The sequence below is a fragment of the Molossus molossus genome, unplaced genomic scaffold (genome assembly GCF_014108415.1).
Source record: "Molossus molossus isolate mMolMol1 unplaced genomic scaffold, mMolMol1.p scaffold_m16_p_2, whole genome shotgun sequence".
In the NCBI taxonomy this organism is placed as follows: Eukaryota; Metazoa; Chordata; class Mammalia; order Chiroptera; family Molossidae; genus Molossus; species Molossus molossus.
In genome coordinates this window covers 144,774,705-144,799,925 of record NW_023425355.1, presented here as the reverse complement: position 1 = coordinate 144,799,925, position 25,221 = coordinate 144,774,705, and the positions used below count along the sequence as shown (strand labels likewise).

The window sequence follows — 25,221 nt, the reverse complement described above, 5'->3', positions numbered from 1 at the left end:
ATGAACCCTGGTTCAGCGGGGGTCCGAGAGGTCATGGCGACCCTGTCCCACCACCCTGCACTTCAGCAACCCAGAGGGGAAGAATACACAATTCACCGGATGAAAACCTGGCTTTAACAGATGTGCATGGCCCTGGCCGGTGTGGCTCAGTGGATGAGAATCAGCCCAGGCACCAGGCATCAGTGGTTTGATTCCCGGTCGGGGCACATGCCTGGGTTGCGGGCTCGATCCCCAGGAGGGGACGTGAAGGAGGCAGCCGATCGATGTATCTCTCACTGATGTTTCTCTCTCTCTCTCTTTCTCCATCCCTCTCTCTGAAATCAGTTTTTAAAAAACATTAAAATATGTGAATTATGCTGAATGAAATAAGCCAGACACGAAAGGACAAATATTACATGATTTCATGCATAAGAGGACCCCAGAGGAGTCAAATTCGTGGAGATGGAGGGAGAAGGGTGGGTGCAAGGGGCCGAAGGCGCAGGCTGTGGAGTGAGCGTTGAATGGGCACAGTTCCAGTCCAGGAAGGTGAAAAGTTCCGGAGACGATGATGGTGGCGACGGTTAAAGAACGTGAGTGTATGTCATGCCACTGACCTGTACATTTAAAAATGATTTACATGGTGACTTTTAACTCATGTATTTCATCACAACAAAAAGAACAGCACGGTATGCAGCACTGCTTGTCATGAGGTACACACACACAGGTGCACACATGCACAGGTGCACACACAAGTACACACACAGGCACACATACAGTACACATGCAGGGGTGCACACACAAGTGCACACATAGAGGTGCATACACACAAATGCGCACACAGGCACAGACAGGTGCGCACACAAGTACACACACAGGCACACACACAGGTGCACGCACACAGGCACGCACACACACAAGTACACACACGTGTGTGCACACAGGTGCATACACAGGTGCACACACACAGGTGCACACACACACACGTCACACCTGAGTCTCCTCTGCCCGAAGATGGGGAAGAGCCGCAGGTCAGCGCCTCGGTGCCCCTCATGCACTCACACAGCCCCGAGAAGATGCGGTTGGCGCGCCCTCTGCCACCACCTGGTAGAACCCGTGCTAAAGACGAGGGCTGCCTTTGTGCTGCTGGGGACGCTGTGCCCACGTCCTCTGGTGGAGACCGTTCCGTTCGTCCCGCGACCAGACCGATGAGCAGACGGCTAACGAGAGACTCTTCCCTAAACATGAAAGAAACTCGCATCTTAGAACAGAATGTCTTCTGTCTTTAACGATGGCCATAAAACTTCCTGGAACTCAGCCTGTCTGGGTGAATCTTTGTTTGTGGTGAGATAAAATGCAGGCAGGCTTGGGACACGGAATGCTTTCCACGAGAAGACAAGGGCTATGCAGAGAGCACGGAAAGCCCCCTGAGCCCCGAGACGTAACCTTCGCCACTGGCCAGCAAAGTCCCTGAAGATACAGAGCTCCGCAGGGTGACAGGAGTGATCCGGCTGTTAGGCTGGCGCTACGCAAGGGTGGCCGCGAGCAGCCGTAGCATCTCCAGAAATGTTGCAAGCCCACCCGGGGGGCACCCGGACCCGCCGAACGTGAGCCTGCAGTTGAAGAAGCTCCGCAAGGGATGCCCGTGGACGTCTGCGGGAGCGATGTGAGCGCCTGGCCCCAAGGCCGGGGTCCCCGCAGAAGGAGCTCTGTGTTGGGGCGTGGGCTGCGGCACCCACAGTCTGTAGTCTGTCAGAGCGAACACAGTTCCGCATGTCAAACAAATGCGTTTGGGCAGACCCTGCATGAGTCATCCAAATGGCAAACCTCACACACTTGGCATCTCTGAGAGATTCCCTGACTGGGACAACCAGTGCGGGGAGCAGGGAAGATACACCCCAAGCCAGACAGCTGCACCCCTGGGACAACGCCAGGACATTAAGCAGAATGACACGTACACTCATTTAACCCTTTCTCCGACAGAAGACAGTGCCCGCAGAGCACCGTGCATACATACAGTGTCCATTCGAGGACACAGCCTGCGGTCTCACACGGTAAAGACATTACACCTTCTCACGAGTTGCGCTCGCCAGTCCTACGTCAGAGTAGCGTCGGGCCCACGTTAGTGCCAGAGAAAAGCTTCGCATCATCGCTCAGTAACGTTAGCAGGCGTGGCGCTGAAATCAGCTTTGCTACGTGCTTCTTTTCCTTTGTGGGTTTGAAGACACGCGTGTTTCCTGTCGGTGCCGTGACCGACGGCACAGGTCCCGTGAGGAACCCGGTGCTCCCTCCTTCGACGACAGGCTCCCAGTGAGGTCGGCCGCACGTGGGTCCCAAGCGTCTCCGCCCTCCCTAGCAAAGTCCAGCACCGCCGAGACTTCCCTGTCCCGTCACGGCTACTCTGGGGCTGGAACTTGCTCAGCCAACGGGCCGTGACCAACTGCCACACTGGATTTGAATCAGTACACAGCGGTCACGTGCCAAGGGGAGTGTTGACGCTCCCGACAGAGTCCAGCCTCCCCTGGCCCTGACTTGACCACTTCCCTCTATTTGCTTTTCGGCCAAACTACCGAAAGGAGAGGAACTAGCCTGACACACTAGAAGGCCACTGTCTACACCGTGTCCTGTACAACAGCCAAGAAGGCGGATACGTTCCTCCCACCTACCGAGGTGCTCTGGAGAGCGAGTGGTATCGATTGACGCCGAGACCTCTGCAAACTGCAAATCTCCACCAAGTGAAAGCCATTAACATCGTGACGGAAGACCAAGCCAAAGTGACTAGCAGCACATCGCTGGAGGCATGCAGTTGGAATGAACATGTCAAATTACCACTAACGTGAGTCAGAAGCATGAAAGAATTATGCTGATCGAAAGTTACTTCTGCGCGCACAGAACGCAGGAACGCGCAGGCGGATGACGGGCTTTCTGGGCGCCACCTCCCGGGCCTCGTCCCGCTGACCCCCCGCGAGCCCCTGTGCAGACACACACGGCAGGTGATTAGCCTGAACACCTGGCAAGTGAGCTGAGGAGGATCAGCGGGGGCGGGGGGCGGGGCAAGGAGGGCCCACGCCTCAGAAAGCTCGGTTCCGCGTGCAAACACACAAAAGCAGAAAACTGCACAACACTTGGTGCAAATGTGGGCACAGCGATCGCGTGAGCTCCCGGGAGGATCTTACGAACGGGTCCCGGGACTGAAGGACTGTGAAGGTCAGGGAAGGGCAGAAGGAAGAGAGGACATCTGGCCATCCTCAGAAAAGACTTCCAGCGCAAAGGCATGGAACAGGCTCATCTGGGCACCCACTTCACGAGGGAGGGACTTGACAATTAGTGGAAAGGGAAAACAACAAAACACAACACCACACGCACATAAAAACAGTACACGAAAAGCTGAACAGACTGGAAAGTCAACGGTGGTTCTTGGGTCCAGAGAGAAGGGAGGACACAGACCAAAACACAGCTCCCGGGACTGGAGACAGGCAGGCGCACACGGGAACCATGGCTGCCCTCGGCGGGAACCCCACTGTGGGAACCTCCGTGGGAACCACAGCCCAGGTGGACACCTCAGCACGCCGCTGGGGACACCCTCAGGACACCTCAGGGTGACACGTCTGCAGGGGGCCCCGTGACAAGGGGTAAAGCCTCACAGTATTTTGAAAGTTACCTTCTAGGAGCTCAACCAGATGATCACAGTACATATGAAAGAAAAACCCCTCAAGACTCCGGGGGGCAGGGGGGAAGACACATCTGGAATCAGGAAGCCAGTTAAGCAGATCCTGACTCGCCAGGTGTTGTGAGGAGAAGTCCCCAATGCCACTCTGTCGCACCGAAGCAGGGGAGGGGTTCGGAAATACCTGCGCAGTGCACTCCACAGGCACAAGCTGCTGCAACACTGACGTCGGATCTCTGGTCGTAGGACTCTAGACCTCTTGCCCTCCCGTCACACCTCACCACCACCTTCCCCACGGTCTATTTGCAGCAACTCCTTTGACCGGGTAGACCCCATCCAGCCATGCACAAAAACTCAAGGCGCACCAAAAGGCAAAAGGTACAGTTGGGTAAGAAACAGCAACCTTCAGAGCCATGACAGGGATGCCGGAATGAGCGGACCAGAAGTTACAGAACCCGTGATGCACAGGCTAAGGGCCGTCGTGGAAAAGGTAGACAGCATGCAAGAACAGATGAGAAGGGAAAGCAGACAGGCGGGAATCTTAAGAAGTCTGTATTGGTCCGTCACTTCAGAAGGACAATTGCACAGGGTGCAGAATTCTAGTCAGGGTTTTGGTCTCTCTCAACGTTTTCAGCATTTCTGTGCTCTCTGCTTCTGCTTACACTGTGTCTGAGAAACTGAATGGTATTCTTATCTTTGTTCCTTGGTACCTAAAGTATTCCATTTTCTCTTGCTTCTTTCAAGAATCAGCCCAAGTGTCCATCAGTAGATGAGTGGATAAAAAAGTTGTGGTACATGTACACCATGGAATAGTATGCAGCTGTAAAAAAGACAGAGATCTCTTATCCTTTGAGACAACATGGAGGGACCTGGGGAGTATTATGCTAGGTGAAATAAGCCAAGCAGAGAAAGACAAATATCACATGATCTCACTTATGTATGGCACATCATGAACAAAATAAGCTGTCAATCAAAATAGATCCAGAAGTAGGGAACAGAGTGACAAACCTCCGCGGGAAGGGGGGTGGGGGGCAAGAGATAAACCAAAGAACTTATATGCATATCTGCACAACCAATGAACACAAACACTGGTTTGGGGAAAGCAGGAGGGGGGGGCTAATGATGGGAAAACTGGGGACATCTGTTATACTTTCCACAACAACAAAATAAAAAGAAAGGATATTTTTTAAAATGTTTCATTTTCTGTCATTGGAAACTGACATTCCGGGGCATGATTTCTCGGTATTTATCCTACTTGTTGTTCATTGAGCTTCCTGGATTTGAGGTTTGGTGTCTGATGGGATTCTTCCCTCGGAGTGTCCTTGTCTGCTAATGAACTCATCACAGCAGTTGTCATATCTGTCCACCACCTTTGTCTTTGTTTTTTTGGTTTAAGGTCCACATTTCTTTGGGGTTCTGCTCTAACCGCTGGGCCAGCAGCAGCCGAATTCGCTGAAGTCTCCTCGTAACACAGAACCTCAGACTCCAGCCCAGACCTTCGGAACCGGCATCTCCAGAGACGAGACCCAGGAGCCGGGGTCTGAGCACGCTCACCGTGAGTCCTTGAGAAGTATTCCCCCAGGCAGTGGGGAGCCACACGAGAGCCAAACAGGGAAAAGGTGTGGCCATGGGGCTCGTCTGTTTCTAGGACAGCACCTGCTTGAGTCACGGCAGAACAGAGGCCAAGGTCGTCTGAGACATGACTTCCCTAAAGATATTTGATGGATTTTTAGAGAGAGAGGAAGGGTGAGGGAGAAAGACTGAGAAACATCGACTGGCTGCTTCCCGCATGCCCCCCACTGGGGATCAAGCCTGACCCACTGGGGATCAAGCCTGAAACCCAGGCGTGTGCCCCGACCGGGCCCTCAGTGCGCAGGGTGACACCCCACCACAGCGGTCAGGGCTGAGCAGGGCTTTGAACTTGGTAGAAGCATGGACTTCCAGATAAAGGGGGGAAGCCGCAGGGAGGACTTTGAGGTTCTGAGCTTGGGGAATGGCATGTCTGTAATTCATGTTGAGAGCCCGGGGGAGGGGAGGCTTAGGGGAGCCAACGAGCACTCGGTCACGCCGCTCAGATGTCACCGCCTCGGCACGGGGCCTGAAGAGCACGTTCTCCACGGGGCCGCTCCGTGCCTGTCGCACACACGGCAGAGCAAGCGTGTCTGAGTTGGGACCGCGTGCCCAAGGCTTTCGGAGGGCCACGTGTCAGAACGAGCAGGAGGGTGCTCTGGGAGCAGGGGAGGGACCTATGACCCCGGCTCGCCTCTGTGCAGGTGGGGAGCGTGGGGGAGACACGCGGGTGAAGGAGACTTTCCGAAAACGCCGACCTCGGTCTTCCCTCCAAATTGCAGACAGCAAGTGCCACGCTCGTGTCTGGTAGCCAGGGCTATTCAGAAGGTGGCTTCCCCTGGTCATTCGGGTGTCCTCAGGCTGCACTGACCCTCCGAGGAAGGCACTGCTGGCACAGCCTTGCACGTCCAGGGACAAGCCCGGCCAGCTCGCCGCTTGGTCCTGATCAAGACACGGCGGGATGCCAGCGGCCTCCGCGTCGGGGTTTCGGCCCAGCGCCGTGGCTCGTGGGCGTGGAGAAGTGACTGTCCCAACCTCGACCCGTCTCCTGCCGAATACGGCACCCAGCCTGGGCAGACAAGGATGCAGAACCTAGAGACGCCCCCTGTGGGATTTAAGATCCCAGCGGTGTTCACACCGCCTTAGGGTGTTCGCCGTGAGCAGTTGGAAAACAGCCAAACAGCAGCTCGAAGACTGTTCTTCGCGTGTGTGTCCCCGTCACACACACACACACACACACACACAGACACAGACACGCCGGCGCAGGTGCCCAGGACGGCGGGGAAGCTAGGCTGCAGGGCCAGCATCCTGAGCTCTGCGACAGCCCAGAGGAGCAGCATTCGCTGGGAAGCCGTCGGGCCGCGCAGCCTCTGCAGAGGCCCCGTTTCCAGCTGATTAGGCCGCACGCCTGGCTGGCTGTCTGAACAGGCCCTGGGGAGGGATTATTTGTGTGCCCAGAGAGCCCGGACGGGCTGTGCGGCCGCCCCGCATTCGCGCCCAGGACACTGTGCTCACTGGAGCAGACAAAGCAGTTAAAGGCCCCTTTGGTGCCCCGGAATGCCACCTTCTGTGGTGCATCGGGAGGAGGGCCGATGCTCCGAGCAGGCTTTATCCACCCACAAATGGGACAATGCGCGTACAGTGGCTGTGGGAAGCCCCGCAGGCCGGGCCCCCCGAGAAGGGCTGCGCACACCCTCGCCCGGCACAGGGGTGTCCCAGCTTCCTAGCCCCGGCCTTTGTGCCGTTTCTCTGGGGAAACCGCTCATTCATCTGCAAAGTCCAAGTTCACGCTCAGCTGTGAGAACGGAGCCCGGCCCTGCAAAGGCCCCCCCCTCAGCGAGCCCGAGGGGCGGCCACACAGAGGGAGACGGAGCGGCGCCCTGCTCCTGCCAACCACGCCCCACCCAGGCCCCGAGAAACGTCTGCAGAGGCCGGACCGGCCACATCTGCGGGTGGCCAGACCCCTGAGCCCACTCTGCCTGCACAGTGCACGCCCGGCCGTGTCCCGGGTCCCGTCCACAGAGCTCCCCGTGCGGGGTCTGGCCCGGACGCGTCCCTCCCACTGACGCCAAATGCCTGTGGTCTAACAAGGCCGCACCATGGACCCCATTTTCTCACCACCAGCAGAGTTCTCAGCGCAGCCTGTCCTGACCCGCCTGCCCAAGGTGACGCACGTCTATGAGGACCGAGCTCTGGGGACGATGAACTCGCCCTGCGGCGCCACCGAGGTGTTTGAGTGGACAGTTCAGGACGGTGACCCCGTCCCCTCAGCTCTCTCTGGGCCGACGTTTTCCATCGGACGCCCTAAGGCAGCGGTTGGCATCAACATCAACGTCCGCTGCTGGTGATGAGTAGCGATGAGAGGGAGGGACCTGGACAGGGCGCACCCCGAGAGACATCTCTTTCCCCGCACAAATGGAGACCAGACGCAGCCACCTTGGCAGGTCCGCTCTGCAAAGGCCCGGCCGAGAGAAGGCCTTTCTCCATTGTCCAGTGTTAAAGGATGTTCTGTGACCTCTGCTCTGGAGGACTTACGATCTGTGAACACTGGGCCCCCCCTCTGGCCGCACACACACAAAAGCCATTCACCTTTGTCCCCTCACCTCGTTGCCACCCGAGCGGCCCGCACCCCCTGCCCGGCCTGGGCCTCTCCCGGCGCACTTTCTGGTCGCTCTGCCCAGTGCCAGCCGGTGCCTCGCGGGGACTGGCCACCAGCGCAGCTCGCCAAGGACGCTGTGAGGCGCGGCCGTCACGGCCCGGTGGGAAGGCCGTGGTGTGTCACTTGATCTCCACGAAGCATGAGCTGGTGCACAGCCGGTTCAGAGAGCTCGGACGCTCCCCGGGCACATTTCGGCCGCAGTGTGGCCCTTTTCTGGTCATCGTTATTGTCGCCATTTGTCTAGGGCCTCTCTCCCTCTTGGAGAGAGTCAAGGTAATTTCCAGGGACGCGTGTGGTGCAGCCAGGAAACAATGTGTAGTGGGTGAGGAAAAGGAGATAAAGGACGTTACAATCCAAACAGACGCTACATGAGCACGGGGGTCAGGGGTAAAGCGTGTCCCCTGCTGAAGAGGCGGTGTGAGCCCGCGCTAGGGGGGCAGCCACAGTGTCCCCAGGCTGCAGTGTGCACCCGTTTCAGGGGCATCACCGTGGTGCTGACGCTGTGGCCAGAAAGAGTGTCTGTGCACGTGTCCTCCCGGATGTGACACGGAACGGCAGGGCCACGTCCCCACCGAGTGCCGCCGAGGGTGACGGTTCGTGAGAAGCTTCCTGAGCATATTCCACACGGGAGTCAGTGACCACTTGAAAAGGACGGTGCTCAGCTGGGGACGGTACACAGTCGTCTTGTCGTCAGGGGCGGAGCTCAGCGCGTCGGGGAACTGTGCCCATCGGGCACGCAGGGACGCTGTCGCTCCGGAGCCTTGGGCGCCACAGGGATACAGCGCGGGTGAGGTTCAGGGCCCGCGCCAGCAGCGCCACGGCTTTGCGGACGCGTCCCCGTCGTTTCGCAGCCCTGACGCCGTGCAGTCACAGACCCTGACGAGGACGCCCATCTGAAGAGGGGAGCGCGGCCTCTGCCTGGGCACACGTCAGAGGCGAAGGGAGAGCTGGACAAAGGTCCTCCTTACAAAAGTCACTTCTCTTCCATCCCCGAGGAAAACGGGAGACACCTCAGGGGTGTATGCCCTCAACACAGCTACAATAACGTTAGGGTAAAAGGGCTTTGAACAAATGCTCAGCTCAGACATGAAACACACACACACACACACTACACATATACACACCCCAAATTTCCAGCTTAGACATTAAACACACACACGCACACACACATACACTACACATATACACACCCCAAATTCCCAGCTTAGACATTAAACACACACACACACTACACATATACATACCCCAAATTCCCAGCTTAGACATTAAACACACACACACACTACATATATACACACCCCAAATTCCCAGCTTAGACATTAAACACACACACACTACACATATACAAACCCCAAATTTCCAGCTTAGACATTAAACACACACACACACACACACTACACATATACATACCCCAAATTCCCAGCTTAGACATTAAACACACACACATACACACTTCAAATGCCAGCTTAGACACTGAACACACACACACACCCCAAATGCCCAGCTAGACAGTGAACATACAAATATACACACCCCAAATTCCCAGCTTAGACATTAAACACACACACATACACACTTCAAATGCCAGCTTAGACACTGAACACACATACACACACACACACCCCAAATGCCCAGCTAGACAGTGAACATACAAATATACACACCCCAAATTCCCAGCTTAGACATTAAACACACACACACACTACACATATACACACCCCAAATGCCCAGCTAGACAGTGAACATACAAATAGACACACCCCAAATTCCCAGCTTAGACATTAAACGCACACACAGACACACTTCAAATGCCAGCTTAGACACTGAACACACACACACACACCCCAAATGCCCAGCTAGACAGTGAACATACAAATATACACACCCCAAATTCCCAGCTTAGACATTAAACACACACACATACACACTTCAAATGCTAACTTAGACACAAAACACACACATACACACACACACACCCCAAATGCCCAGCTAGACAGTGAACATACAAATATACACACCCCAAATTCCCAGCTTAGACACTGAACACACACACACACACCCCAAATGCCCAGCTAGACAGTGAACGTACAAATATACACACCCCAAATTCCCAGCTTAGGCATTAAACACACACACATACACACTTCAAATGCCAGCTTAGACACTGAACACACACACACACATACCCCAAATGCCCAGCTAGACAGTGAACTTACAAATATACACACCCCAAATTCCCAGCTTAGACATTAAACACACTTCAAATGCCAACTTAGACACTGAACACACGTCCGTGCGCGCACACACTTCGAATCGCCCAAAGACGAGCACACTTGAACAACGGATTACAAGGCAGTTTCTCTGACCCAAACGATTGGCATAAACACCAAGGTGGTTGAACGCAATGATTTACAGGGCGAGAGCAGTTCTTCCAAATCAAATATTTAAAAGGCAAGATCTGGAGAAAGGAAAACTGTCTTTGTTCACAGCAATGACCTATGTTCCTTGTATCAGGAGAGGCACGTGGCAAGAGTGTAGCCTTGTGTGCCCAGGGAAAGCAGCGATGAAATTAAAACCTGGATTTATTTTCCTGTAACTGTCCTCTCTTACAAACACAGAGCGACAATGTTTCCCAGGCCAACTGTGCAACGACACGAATGCACTCTCTCAGGAGGGTTAGTTAGGAACAACCAGGCTTGACCTTCAGGTCCAGGATTACCCGCAGGACAGAGGCGCAACTATGAAAACAGAACACTGCATGGGGACCCCTATGTTCCGGTGAGACTTTTCCATTTTTACTGGGGCAGGAGCCTTCCTTGGGGAAGCTGAGGCAACACAGAAAACCACATGTTCAATGCCCCCAATTCCTCCCCACCCAGCTGTCGACAGCCAGCTGTCTCCTCCACAGCGTAACAGCCCCCAGGGGGCGCTCACCCGTGCTCCACGCCTTCCCGTGTACCCGTGACAACTTGGCGCTATCTGTCCGCCCACAGCCAGAACATCATGCATCCGACGGAGGTGTTTTGCACATGTGCACAAGAGGTTCCGTTTCTAAAGCCAGTTTTCAGGGGCCCTTCGTTCACCGTGAACCAAAGACGAGATCGCGTGGCCTGTCCCATGAGCAGCGAGGCTCGTTTCTGGGCCCACACGCCCCGCGATGTTCCAGCTTCGGGGAGCTGATGGTCACCCCAAAGCCCACGACGACATTTGCTGCAAGTTCGCAGCGTGAAGGCAGAGAACACTGTCCATACGGATCACAGTCAGAGGCCAAGCAAAGCTGAAGACTTGGGGGTGCCTACCCTGCGGGCGGCTCCATTAGAACGGGGAGCCTGCATTCCAGGGCGCCCTGACAGATGCGGGGTGGGGGGAACCTCTCATCGTTTAAATCGTGAACTCATCCATCCACCTGCTTTAGCGCCAGAAGGGACTCTGCTGGGAGCTGTCTGTGCTCATTCCACGTAACAAATGAGGTTGGGAGAGGAGGTGTTTATCGGTCTCATTTATATGTTCTTTTTGCTGTGTCTATTTCAAACTCCCTCTCTCTCTTCCTCTGGTTATTTTGTTTCCATTTCTGTCTTTCCATCGGAGATGCTATGCGTTTGAACGTTCTTGTAGCCTGGCAAGGGAACAGTGTGTGACCAGCTCCGTGATGCCCTGAGCCCTAACTCCACCATGGGATCACTCGATTTTCACCCGCGTAGAGACTCTCAAGGTCAAGAGCTCAAATCTCCCTCAAGAGACTTCCTCTCTTGCTGAGCCAGGCTCATGGGCATCGGGGTACCTACAATCATGCCATTTTCGGACGGGATGTTACAGGCGAATCAGACGAATCTGCAGTCTATGAAGCACACTCATGTGATTTTCTAGGAGCAGATTACTTTTCCCAAGAGAAAGAAGCCAAAGTTTCACACACCTTACAATTTCTGTCCGTAGGCATTGCGTACCCACGTTCATTCCGACGCTGGTTTAAGGAGAGAACAGCGTGTTTCTCCCTTCTCTTCCCAGGTCGCCACGCCCTGTTTACTCTGTCTTGAGAAATAACGTCCTGGAAATAAAACTTACGGAAATAAAAGCGCTGGTGTCCAAAATAAAGGGACTTGATTGCTGCATTTGACAAGTTTTCCGCAGGAGACTCTTTCTACAGGAGGCACAAACCTACACATCTCTGGACTATGGTTGGCAGAGCTCACTCCACCTAGGAATTTATGGGTCCTTTCCAAAAGGTGTCGATATGTTGGGCAAGAGATGCTCAATAAACATCGACCCCGTCCTTGTCGTGGATTATAGCCAGTCAAGGACAATGACATGAATATCAGCAAGTATACAGAACGCTCTCAAGGTCTTCAACTACATAAAGCAGCTGCCACGCAGATCTGCAGTTTCTCAGGATCACACAGAAGTGAAGGGCGCCTCCCACCGTGCATCTCACGGGGCCCGAGTGTCCGTGGCTCCCCTGCGAGATCGGTTCTCCCTGGGCCCTGTCTGTGGATTTGCAGTTGTGAGCACATAAATCGGAACACGCTGCACAGAAAACAAACACCTTTACGAGCACAGTGAGGTGCCTCTCAGAGGTCTGACCCTGATGCAATTAATCTCACAGATGTGCAAGGATGCCATCCAGATGTTCACGCGCACACAACGAATCCTCCTGGGCTCTAAATTTGGCTCCGGATAAACCTAGAAGGTGACTAAGAATGTGGAGTTATAGCCCTCATTAGGACGGGACCCCCGCTGGGTTCAAAGCACCCCATCCCGGCACCAAGATCAGGCCCTAAGTGACCGCTTCCCACTCGTAACCTCAAAGCCAAATGGGGAACAAAGTCGAGTGTGTGAGTTAAAGCCCCCCAAAGGAGACAATGGCCGTGCGTGGTCCCCAGAGACAGGGGGCTGTCACCAAGAGAGCCACCATTAGACGCAAGGTTTGCAGGTAACAGCATGTTACAGGGTAACTCTTTTGGAAGTAAATGCACGAGTCTCTTGCAAAGGTAGGAAGGTGTACGTCAAAGGTCTCAGGTGACGCGTGGGATACTGCAAACACCACAGTAACGGGTGCACAGCAGTAACGGATCAGAAAACAGAATCGGCGTAACAACAGATCGCAATAAAATCATGTGAATTCGGCCTCTCTGTCTGATCACCCATCTGATCATCTGGACGGCTCCAGGGGGACACAGGGCGGGGACACTGGACAAAGGGACGATTCATGTTCTGGGGGTGTGGGGGATGGAGCAGGACAGCTGAGATTTCACCAGGATGGTCAGAATGGCACCACATTTAAAACTTATGAAGTTTATTTCTGGGATCTTCTAGTTAATATTTTCAGACAAAGGTTTACCACAGGTAACTGAAACCGCGGATAAGGGGGATTACGGAAATATAATGTACCAGAAAATGTCTTTTCAGAACAGGTGCATATGATATTAGAAAAAACCAGACATTTCATTTCTTCCCAGGATGGAGAGACTCAGAGCTCAGGAAAGCTTACTTTCAGCAACTTGGTTCATGTTCACAGAATAATTCTGTTCTATTTTTAACAACATCCGTGTACGTTACATGACACAACGCATGTGTGTGTGAAAATGTATCATTTCGATAAAGTTTTAGGTTTAGGACTATTATTGGACAATCATTTACTTGGAGATAATGTGTTGGAAAGACGTTTCAAAATTAGAACGTTCTGCATAATTATTCTATGTTAGTATTATGTATTGCTCACATAAAAGTTTGGTTATAGCCCTGTCCGGTGTGGCTCAGTGGTTGGGCATCGTGCCATGTACCAAAAGGTTGCCAGTTCAATTCCCAGTCAGGGCACATGCCCAGGTTTCGGGCTCGATCCCCAGTAAGGGGCATGCAAGAGGCAGCCAATTGATGTTGTGGTCTCATACTGAAGAAGTTTCTCTCTCTCTCTTCCTCTTTCTAAAAAATATTTTTTAAAAAGAAATAGTTCAGATGTTTTCAACATTTGGTTATGAAATAAAAAAATGCTTCAATTTTAGGTCTAAAAGTCATGTCCACACAATAAATCTTGTCCAAGGAAGCCCCATTCAACACTCTTATGGCCCCAAAATTGTTCCATATTTTGAGCAGGTTTAGATTTCATTCATTTATTTAACTAAATGTAAAGTCTACTCATGAGTAGAACCAGTGTCCCCTCATACGGTGAGGTCTGGGGACTGAGGTACGAGAGTTAAGCTGTTAAAATACGAGCGAGCATACAACCCCCTTCGAGGGTGTGCACCACATGAAATACTCAGAAATGGAAGTGAGGCTGTTCAGTTGAAGAATCTAACTACTTAGCCAGCAATTCTTCCACACAAACAAACTATATATAAAATAACTTGGGTACCAGTGAAATAGTAAATCTCCTGGTCTAACCAGGTGTTTTTCCCTTGAGTTTTTTTTTTTTAATTACAGAATAAAGAGAGAAAGAAGGTTGTAGATAGAAATGTCAATACATGTATCTTGATGCATCTTGACTACAGCGGTGGTATATGAATTGAAGCCATCCATGTGATAACACCCCACAGAAATGTGTGTGTTTGTGCATCTGTGTGCACACACGTGTCTGTGCATGTGTATGTGCTGTGTGCATGTGTGTGTGCACTGTGTGTGCTGTGTGCATGTGTGTGCATGTGTGTGTGCGTGTGTCTGTGTGTGCACAAAAGCAATGTCAAATTTCTGCTTTCATATTGTTCCACAAAAGCATGCAGTGCAGCCGTTGGTGGGAACTGAGTGAGGAGCATGTGTGATTTCTCCATACCACCTTTGCCACTTCCTGTCACTGTAATTATTCCCAACAGCATAAAGACAATATTGAGACAGTTGTAGGGGACGCACCTTAGAACACTGCTTGTGATTCTGACACCAAACCAGGGGACCATTGTTCTGCAAAACAAAAGAGAGAAATATTGACAAATTAAATAACATTCCAAAGGAAAACTAAAAACACATCTGTGTGTGTGGACAGACTTTTTAAATATCTGCCCTCACACAACAGCCCAATGCTGCCATCCTGGGAGCTTTCTGTCCCTCCTAAAAGAGAAAATGTGTTTCCAATGGAAGTCCAGTTTGCCCTTGACTTTGTGACCTAAACACAGGTGTATAAAATAATCAAGATTTCAAGCCGTGTGTAAGAAAGTGAGCCATGGCTTGCAGTGTGCTGGGCAACAGAGGACAGAGCAACAGGCAAATAAAAACTCAGACCTCTCTTCCCTAGTCAGAAGCTCTGATGCATACATGCATGAGGCTCCCTACAGGTTTCTACAGGTTTTTGACCTCACCCAATTCGCAGTCGTGAGAGATTGAGCTTGGGGGTCAGATCTCCCCTGAAAAGCCTTATCTTTTTCTTTTTCTGCCTGTGTGACATGCACAAAAAATAGAGAATCCCTGTGCCTTGGTTGACCATCAAGGTGTCATGAATGAGGTCATGGGAATCAGTGAAGAAATGCACACAAACCACTGAGCATGGCGTGACATTCACTCGGTATAAAACCGATATTGGGACGGTGATTTCTTATCCCTGACATAGGAAGTTCTGCCTGGAACCTTCTCACTCCATGTGATGAAGATTGTGGGCACAGTTTTCCATTTGGTTGTGATGTTTTACAACAGATGATGCTAGGCCGGGGTCGTTGGTAGAGACAGAAGAAACCATCGCCCAATCATTAAGATGCCGTGACCTCCAGTCTTTGAGGTTCAATGACAAAGGCAGCGTATGAGACACAATAGCCTGTTTCCTGTTTGAAGCTCTACACTTTAGTTTCTGAGAACACCAGCATGGATGTTTGTTTGCAGATAAAGAAAAAAATGTCATCCAATAACATACCTTTAAAAAAATATTTTATAGTAATTTTATTGAGATTGAAAGTCCCACACATAAAAATCACTCATATACTTATTTTCCAATAAGTGTATTGGGGTGATATTGGTTCATCGGATCATACAGATTTCAAGGGCACATGCGTCCAATCCATGATTGGTATGTTGCATCACATGCCCACCACTGCTGGAGGCATGAAGGGAAAAAGAAAGACCCATAAAAACAAAATCAGACATGAAAAAGGAGAAGCTACCATAGACATCGCCGATATACAAAGGGTCATACCAGAATACTATGAAAGACTACATGTATGCCACCAAATTCAATAACCGAGAAGAAATGAGAACATTGAACATGGAACCTTCCTGGACAGAATCATGAAGAACTGGAAAATCTATATACTAGACCAATAAACAGGAAATTGAAACAACCATCAAAAATCTCCCCCAAAATAAAAGTTCAGCACCCAATGGCTTCATTAGTGAATTCTGCCAAATAGTCACAGATTGGATACCTGTCCTTCTCAAACTCTTCCAGAACACTGACTAAGAGGCAACACTTCCTAACACATTTTATGAGGCTAACATAACCCTGAGCCCAAAACCTGGCAAGGATAACACACACACAAAGCAAACTACACACCAATATCTCTGTTGAATACAGATGCAAAATTCTAAACAACGTACTGGCCAATTGAAGACAATACATCCAAAAAAACTGTACATCATGATCAAGTGGGGTTCATTCCAGGGACCCAAGGATGGTTCAACATAGGCAAATCTATCCATGTGATACCCCATATTAATAAAACAAAGCAAGAAATATCATGATCTATCAATAGATGCGGGAAAAGCATTCGATAATCTACAACGTCCATTTACGACTGGAACACTCGGTCTTCTGCCCCCAATAACACATCTTAGTATATCCCGTTCCCATATATAGCTTAATAATATGGAACGCCCACATCCCTGGATACAGCTCAACTGTATAGGATTAGAAATTCTCTCTCTTTTTCTTTTAACCCTCACCCAGGATATTTTTCATTGATTTTTAGATTAAGTGGAAAGGAGGGAGGGAGAGAGAGACATTGATGTGAGAGAGACACATCGATTGGTTGCCTCCCGCACAACCCCGACCGGGACAGGCATCAAAGCCACCACGGGGAATCGAACCTGAGACTCTTTGGTCCGCAGGCCAAGGTTCTAACTGCTGAGCCAAAGCCTCAAGGGCAAATTCTCTTCTTGTAGGTGAAGGTCATGAGGCTGAACAGTCTCGATCCCACAGTCAAGCTGTGAAATCTCTCGACCACATGGCCCGAACCCTCCTTGGCAGCCTGACCCCCAGTTGCTTCCACACCTGTGCGTTCAGCTAGGCTGGTATCAGCCTCCTCAGCCCTGTGAGCGCCTCGCTTCTCCCGTGGGCCCTCATCTCTGCACATCCCGTCCATCCATCAGACAAGGGCAGACGAAGCCGGAGAGATGTCAGCCGTCGGGCAGGAGGGGAAGCATGGCTTTGGGCACGGTTTCTGCCAGGGAAAGACTCAGATTGGGGATGGGCTGAAGCTGGACAAGAGTGGACCTGGGTCAATTCCCGGAAATGAAGTGTCGGTACAAAAGGGCACTAGGTATACACTGACATTTCGTAAACTAGACCTCGGCTTGGTCACAAACTCGGAGTTCCCAGGGGATTCTGCAGACTGCGGTGTGGTCATCGGCAGAGGGGCACCTGCGGGACCCAGGAGCAGGGCCCGGGCAGCTCCCACACATCCTACATGGCAGCCACACTGTCTCTGCTGCGGAGGGTGTCCCCTGCCTGCCCAGTGCAGGTGGCTCAGCTGGGACGTCCAAGGCCACGCTGTCTGAGCACATCCTGGCCCCAACGTGAGTGCCCTGTGGTCCTGGCCCAGGACAGAAGCGGGGAGGAGACTCCTGAAGAGATGCGGGCTGAGGGACTGGACGCCAACCGTGGAGACCGCGGAAGGCCAGTGGCAGATGCTTTGTCCCAGGGTCATGCTCGGAGGACCCTGAGACTCTGGGTCAAATCTGAGGGTCGTGCTCCTTGCTCTGGGAACCTCGACCTGGGGCCGCATCCACCTTCTTCCCTTCCTGGCTGTACTTCTCCTGGACAGACGGGCAGGACCTCCGGAGGAGATGAGGGGTTCCACCGCCGAGGCCCTCGAGGGACCGTCACCCCCCTCTGCCATGGAGCGTTTCCTTCCATCTCAGTCCGAGCTGCCCAACTGAGCAGGTCCAGGAGCCGGGCTTCCTGTGTCCGCTGTGCCTGCTGGTCCCCCCGGAGCGGGACCGGCTCCCGGCTCTGTCAGGGGTGGGGTCCCTGGACGCCACTCGTGGTGACTGGGCGGCAAGGCGGCGTGGAGATACTGCTGGCCCCAAACCCGTGACAGGCAGAGATGTCACGTGCCTTTGCGGTGGTTGTCACCAGTACACAGAACTATCGCTCCCGCCGCCCACCCGCAGGCCCTGGCTGTGATGTCTGTGAGCGGTACCCGCCGTGTCCTCTGCCGTGGTGACCCAGGCCGCCTGTCCCCATTGCACCCGCAGAAACGGGGTCAACGCAGCCCGCAGAACCCCACGGCCACAAAGCCAGGGGCGAACCGCAGCTGGGAACCCCACCCAAGCACTGCGCGGCCAGACCAGGCCGCGTCTCGTGGGAACGTCCCGGTTATGGTCCTGGAGGGCGGGTGACCGGCTGGCCCGTCCTGCGTGCCATCCGTCTGGAAACAGGGTCACCCTGATGGGTTGGCACAGAGGACGGGGGAGGACAGCACGTCGGGAGGTGGCACGCAGATCCCAGCGGATTGCGACTTATCCCTGGAATCGCTTTTCTTTTTCGTCAACATCGGGGGGGGCGGTTAAAGAAACGGAGGATTGGAGCTGGGAGGGAACCTGTAGGGGGCGCACCTTGATTAGTTCCCTTTGTTTCCTTGGACTGTCGGTCAAGGCCAAACCCCAACAGCGAAAGCCGGAAAGAAGTCAGCAGTGAAGACGGTCTTCGAGTTCCCTGAGGACACGAACGTGACGGCCGGCCCCACGCGGACACTCAGGACGCCCTCTCCCCGGCTGCCACGCGTCCCAAAACGAGGAAGAAGCCCGTGGCCCCAGGGCCCACTGCAGTGCCTGACATCGACCTGAGAATTAATGTCACCGTGTGTCCTCAACCAAAGCACTTTCGTTTTGAGCAAAATGCGCCACTAATCATAAAACAAAAAGCTCTGTCATTAGAAAGAGGTATTTGGGGCGACAGCGCGCAAGCAGAAAAGACGATTATGACGACAATGTTCCTTTCTGTGGATCGCCGAAGACAGCAGGTCGCGGAATGCTGCAGAGATTCACAGATAATCCCCAGCAAGTATTTAGCAAAATACAGAGGTCGGTGCGGGGGTGGCAAGTCCCCTGTTCTGCCATTGATGTGACTTTGCTGGTTGGCCGTTATCCTTGTTTTCACGTGTGGGGAGCAATCCCAGACCCCGAATCTCCCAGCTGTGATGTGTGACGCTCATCCAATCCAGCTCATCTTACTGGTGGGGTGGGGAGGGACGGTCACCCTCTGTCCATGGGGGGCAGGGATTTTTCCACGTCTGCCAAGCGGACGCGTGGGTCCCGGTGGCATCTGCGCTGGGATTCCCTTGGCATGGCCACTGTGTGCCTTTACGGGGACCTGTCTGTACCCCTCTTCCTCTCTGGGTTGGAGGTGTCCTGTTTTTCCTAGCCCCTCCCCCCGAGCTCATCCGTGTTTTCCGTCACGGGCCAGCACTCTCCACGCTGCTGCTCTCTGCAGAGAGCATCTCAGGAGCCGGCCTGGCTCACCCGGATCGTCAGTACACCCCCGGAACGTCAGCACACCCCCGGGACCCCTCCCCCTGCTCGGGCCAGGTGTGCCGGGACCTGGCGCCCTCCACCTGCGTTGTTTACCTGGCGTGCCCGTTGAGAAGGGGAGCCATGGAAAAATACCAGAACCCAGCTCCTGTGAGCGGCCCGCCCCGGGGGAAGTTCTGAGTCACCCCGCACTGGCCGGCACCTGGCAAACCACTTAACAACTCAAATAAAGCCCGGGATTCGCAACCACACCGTGCTCTGGCTCCGAGCCAGGAAGATAAAGAGGCCCCGTCCATTAGCAGGAAAGACTCTGGCATCTGGGCTCATCCCTGGAACCCCCAAGAAGGCTCAGACAGCGGGGCTCTGCGAGTGGGGAACGCTGACACCCTGGATTTGATCGGTCTTACGACATCAAACGTGACGGATGGTCGGGCCCACTTTCAAAGACCCGACAGAAGTTCAATCACCTGCCCCCAGACATGACTTCCGTGGCATGTTCAAAGTTTCTCCATTTCCAGCCTTTTGATTTTTTTTTCTTTCCCCCTCAAAGCAAAAATAATTCTTCAAAAGCTTCAAGTAAAGAAAACACTTCGTTCACTCAACGACGAGGCAGCAGGAGGGATAAAGCGAAGTGAACACTGGAGGTCTCGATGCGGCCCTTTGGAGGAGGAGACACTGATCACAGACAACACATCTCTGAACGTGGCCGGGCGCAGGTGTGCAATGGTCGCCCGACACGCGGGTGTGGCTCCGGAAAGACACGTGGCAACTGCCCGACGCGGGACAGAGCGTCGGCACTGACCCGCCACCAGCAGAGACCCTGCGCCCAGCAGCCCTAGGAAACCAAAATAGCGACTCGCTACCCTCCACGGACCGTGTTGTTTTCAGGTTAAAGGTCAGCTCTGAAGAAAGCAAGCAGGGGCTCACAATTAAATTCATTCATTTTAACCCAGAATATGCTCCTATTCTCTTGGGAACAGAGAATAAGATATTTGACTTCACTGCTGACTACAAGGGTGGTTTCTGTTGCCTCGTCTAATCCACACGGGCCAAAGGGCAGGGGCATGCGAGAGAGTAAAATTCACACAAGGCATTTCTATGGCTCAAAATATCCTTTTTAAAAAATCTTTGCTACGGCCCTGGCTGGTTTGGCTCAGCAGTTAGAGCGTCGGCCTGCGGTCCGGAGAGACCCGGGTTCGGTTCCCGCTAAGGGCACGGACCTCGGTTGCCGTTTGTCCCCGGCCCTGGTTGGTCGTGCAGGTGGCAGCCACTCGATGTGTCCCTTTCACGTCGATGTTTCCCTCGCTCTCTGTTCCTCTCTCTCCCTCCCACTCTGTCTGTACAAAGGATGGAAAAATGTCCTCGGGTGAGGATAAAAAAAAAAAAATAGAAAAGGCAAAACTATGGGGACAGTCCCCAGGTTGGCGATTTGGGGGCTGCAGAGAGGGAGGGGTGAATCTGTGGGTCACGGAGGAAGCTTGGGGCACGGCAACTACTCCGTGATACAATCATGCTGCACACGCATCATGGTGCACACGGAATGCACAGCCCGAGAGTGAGCCCCGTGGAGACTGTGGACTGGGGGGTGACGCTGTGTCCGCCGGGTTCATCAGCTGTGACAGGTGAGCCGCTCTGTGGGGGTGCTGATGTTGGGGAGGCTGTGCATGTGGGGGGGCTCCCTATATTTCTGCTCAATTTGGCTGCGGACCTACAGCGTCTGTAAAACATAAGGCCGAATGAAAAGAGGGGAAAACATGGTGTGATCTATTTTGGGTGCGTAAGTAAGATTTCTTTCCAAAGTGACAGATCGTTCTCAGTAAAAAGCAATGGCCTTCTCATCCCTGTCCTGAAAAGGAAAATCCCTCCGGAGTTTACGAATGTGCTGCAGCCAGTACTGCAGGCACACGGGTTGGCCCGCACGACCGCGTCTCCCACCAGCACCGGGTCGCAGGGCCCGGACAGTGGCCTCGAGGTGCACACCCGGCCGCTGGCTCGGGAATGAGAACCTTGGCCAGCCCTTCCCTGCACCCGGCACCCGTCCCTCCACCTATGCAACGACCCTGAAGATTTCAGGGGGCTGCAAAGGCCCCTTCCTCCGGGAAGCCTTCCTGGCCCCCACGCTCTGACGATGACAGGTCCCCTCTGCACACACTGTGGCCGCTCGCTGCTCTTCTTCCAAAGCATCGCACCACGGCGACCTGTGTCCTTTTCAGGTAATGATCCTCCGTCTCCCAGCCTGTGAGCACCCTGAACACGGAGTCCACCTGCATCTCTCTTGCTCCCCACTGGCTGCGCCTTCAACTTAACGAACACGACTGATTTCAAAATAAACGAATCGACTCGGGAGCCACACAAAGGAGCTGAAGCTTCAGTCACCAGGTGAGCGTCTGGAAAGGATGAAATACACACAGCAAGCTGAGCACACCTGCTGCGGGGGGAGCCCCTCGGAAGTGGGGTTCGTTCTGCCATTTCCCGGGAGGAGATGTGGCCTGACCACCTGGGGACCGGCAAACGCATGCATTCGGAGCTGAGTAAAAGCACTTAGGAAGTCAGCGTGCGGACTGTGTTTTATACGTGGGCACCATTCAAGTCGTGTAAAGAAAATGCACGGAACGGCACACGCAGCCCGTGCCCTGGGGTAACACAGCACAGGGGACTGGCCACCTCGACAGGGACTCTCCCGGGAAGGCGTCAGAAAGGACAGAGTTGCAGCACCGTCTGTCTGTGTCAGAAGCATGGGCTGCACCAGGGAATCGGAAGTACTGGCTCCGCGCGGGTCATGTCAAGCAGAAGCCTCGGACTTGGGGCTAATCCGAGGGGCTACGCCGGCTGTCGATTCCCTGCGGCCCCTGCAGGACGTCAGCTTGGTCTTCCCCAAGCCACATTCGCTCTTCACGTTTTATTACCCGCAGAAAACGCCCGCAATCATGCCCTCCCCACAAAGTCGCCGACAACCCGAGGAGACTTCAAGGCAGAATTAATGACTCGTGCTGACAGAAGTCCCACCTCGAGGACGCTCGGAACATTAAACGTAATAGCTGAGAGGGCAGGCGGGAGTCTTATTACAAAGCAGAGGAAGCCGTCTGCAGGACCAAACAACGCACGCATTGTCCCGGCCCGAGAGAATGAGGAGACGCCGACAGAACGGGTAGGTGCAGGCTGACGGGACGGGCGGTCGGGCTGAGACGTCCTGGGCAGCTGCGCCTCGCTTGTAAAACGTGGGCTCTCCCGGTTCCGGGGACCTCTGCCGCCCGCCGCCCCTACCTGTGCAGTCCCTGGGGGGCGAGGGGGCGGGCAGGGCGCGGGAATGGGGCCATCGCAGGCTTGACCGTGTGCAACAAGAATGCAAGGGCGGTGTCCGCAGCGGGGCGGGCTCACCGGCCACGGGGATGTCTCCACCGTTTGGCTGTAGGCCTGTGTGTGTCTCCGTGGCGGGGGCGAAGAGGACACTGGGAAGAGGAGAAAAGAGGAAGCAGGAGGGGAGGAAGTAGATGGGAAAGGGAAGGAAGACAGCAAGGGTCCGAAAGCCAGGGGTCCCCAGGCATAGCCCTGACATTTAGAGAGTCCCTTACAGTTTGATCTAGAAGGTTCTGCCGTGTGGTCAGGGACAAAGGCAGACCTTCTGCATTGTCTCAGCTGGTACAGCCCCACCGCAGGAGGGGTCACCAGCGTGGGAACAGCTGTCAGGTGCCCTGGGTGCACCTCGGGGACCCATTGGTGGGTGTCTGCACACGGAGGGGGCAGTGTCTGACTAGGAGAGAACGCTCAGCTGTCATGGCAACCGCCAGTACTGTGCCACCTGGGGTACGGGGTCCCCACTAACACCCGAGGAGCCCAGCTACGCCGGGCTGCACGGTGACCAGAGACAGAGCCTGCCATCAGGGTGACAGCTGCTGATGGCTCTGGAAGCCGGATGAAGGACCAGGGTCCACCTCTCCGCACCCAGAACCTTCTGATGACGCCAGGCAAGATCCGGAGACGCACGCCCCCTTGAGACACCGAGTCTGAGGGTCTCCGGAGTGGGGTGCTCCCGACCCCAGGTGACGGACGGGGCATGACGTTTGGCCGGGCAGCAGCCATGACGGGGTGGTCAACTTCACACACGGGGGCTTGATCCAGTGGTGCCACGCTGACCACTGAGGCTGAGTCGTGTCCACTCTTGGCTCTGCACCTGGTGGGTTTAATTGGCATTTCAGACGTGCTTAGTCCGGCCGGTGTGGCTCCGTGGTGGAGCGTCGACCCTGCACCAGGAGGTCACCGGTTCGATTCCCGGTCAGGGCACATGCCCAGGGTGTGGGTCCGATCCCCAGTGGGGGGCGTGCAGGAGGCGGCCACTCAATGTTCTCTCATCCATGCTTCTATCTCTCTCTGCCTCTCTCCTCCTCTCTCTCTAAAATCCATTAAGAAAAAAATATTTATAAAAATACTTCACATGATTAGACTGTAACTTGGCACTGCGGGTGGAGGGAGCTTCCCGGGCCCCGTGTTTTCCCCGAGAAACTGGAACTGAGACAGGTTCCCACGGCCGTGTGTTGATGGGGAGGTGGCTACGGACAGAGGTGGACACCTGGACTGGCTACGGCAGGCAGCGAGGGTCCAGTGGTGAGGAGTTCACCGGGAGATCGGTGGGCCGCACAGACCTCGACCGGAGGCTGAGGCGGCGGGTTCACAGACAGGCCGGCAGCCTGGGGGGGTCCCTGGGCAGTGTCCGCACTCGCTGAGCAGCCCGGCGGGCACGGGCAGGCCTCCACGGGTTCAGACCTCGAATCAATCGTGCAGCTCGTGCGGAGCCAGAAGGCACGGCAATGGAGCGGTGGACCAAACACGACCCCACAGTGCGTCCTGAGCTCGAGGCGGGACTGGGCAGGGCGAGAGGCCGAGCCCTGTGACAGCGCCTCCTTACTCCTGGACATGCTCACGTCTAAGACGGAGGCCAGCACACGGGCTCGGCTCCGGGCTGACGGGGCAGACGGGACCCGAGCCGAGGTCTGGGCGAGGTGTCTCCGTGCGCCCTGGACATGCTCACGTCTAAGCCGGAGGCCAGCACACAGGCTCAGCTCCGGGCTGATGGGGCAGATGGAGCAGATGGGACTCAAGCCCGAGTCTGGGTGGAGTGTCCCCGTGCGCCCTGGACGTGCTCACGTCTAAGAGGGAGGCCAGCACACAGGCTTGGCTCCGGGCATTGTGGGACAAAGGTCCAGACAGAAAGACCAGAAAGGGATCAAAAGGCCTGAAACGGGCGTGTCTGTGCCCAGAGGGGTCAGGGGACCTCAAATCTGGACGAAGAGTCCCGGGAGATGATCCGTCTAAGAACGAACGACTGGGAATGTGTCAACCCCAGAGAAGAAATGCTGTTCCCCACACTGAAAGAGTAACTGTCTGTGGTAGTACAGCCATGGCCCCCCCAGAGGTGCCTGCGCCCCGACTGAAGTGAACCGTCCCCCTGCGGGTGTCGGGAACCGAGGGGTCACAGCTCGAGTCCCCTTTCCCCACAGGGATCAGAGGGCCCCAGCCCGAGGCCACACTCCTTGAGGGAAAAGCCCATTTCTACTGAGGAAGGACCCACTCCTGTCCTGTTCCGGCTAACGTTCAAGGTGTCCCCAGCTGCAGAGTGCGCGTGGGCCTCTCTGAGGCCGTGGCAGCCCAACTGCCCCTCTGCCCCAGGCTCCAACCCTAACCCCCCCTTGGGGTT

At 54.4% G+C, this 25,221-nt stretch overlaps 1 protein-coding gene across 1 annotated transcript in view; it reads right to left on the bottom strand.

Annotated features, from left to right (window-relative positions):
- ANOS1 (anosmin 1) overlaps positions 1–25,221 on the bottom strand; it is a 163,637-nt gene that overhangs the window by 116,617 nt on the left and 21,799 nt on the right. Inside the window, exon 2 of the mRNA XM_036271760.1 lies at positions 14,709–14,756. Within this exon, the coding sequence (XP_036127653.1) occupies positions 14,709–14,756 (48 nt within the window). The remainder of the gene's footprint in view (positions 1–14,708; positions 14,757–25,221) is intronic.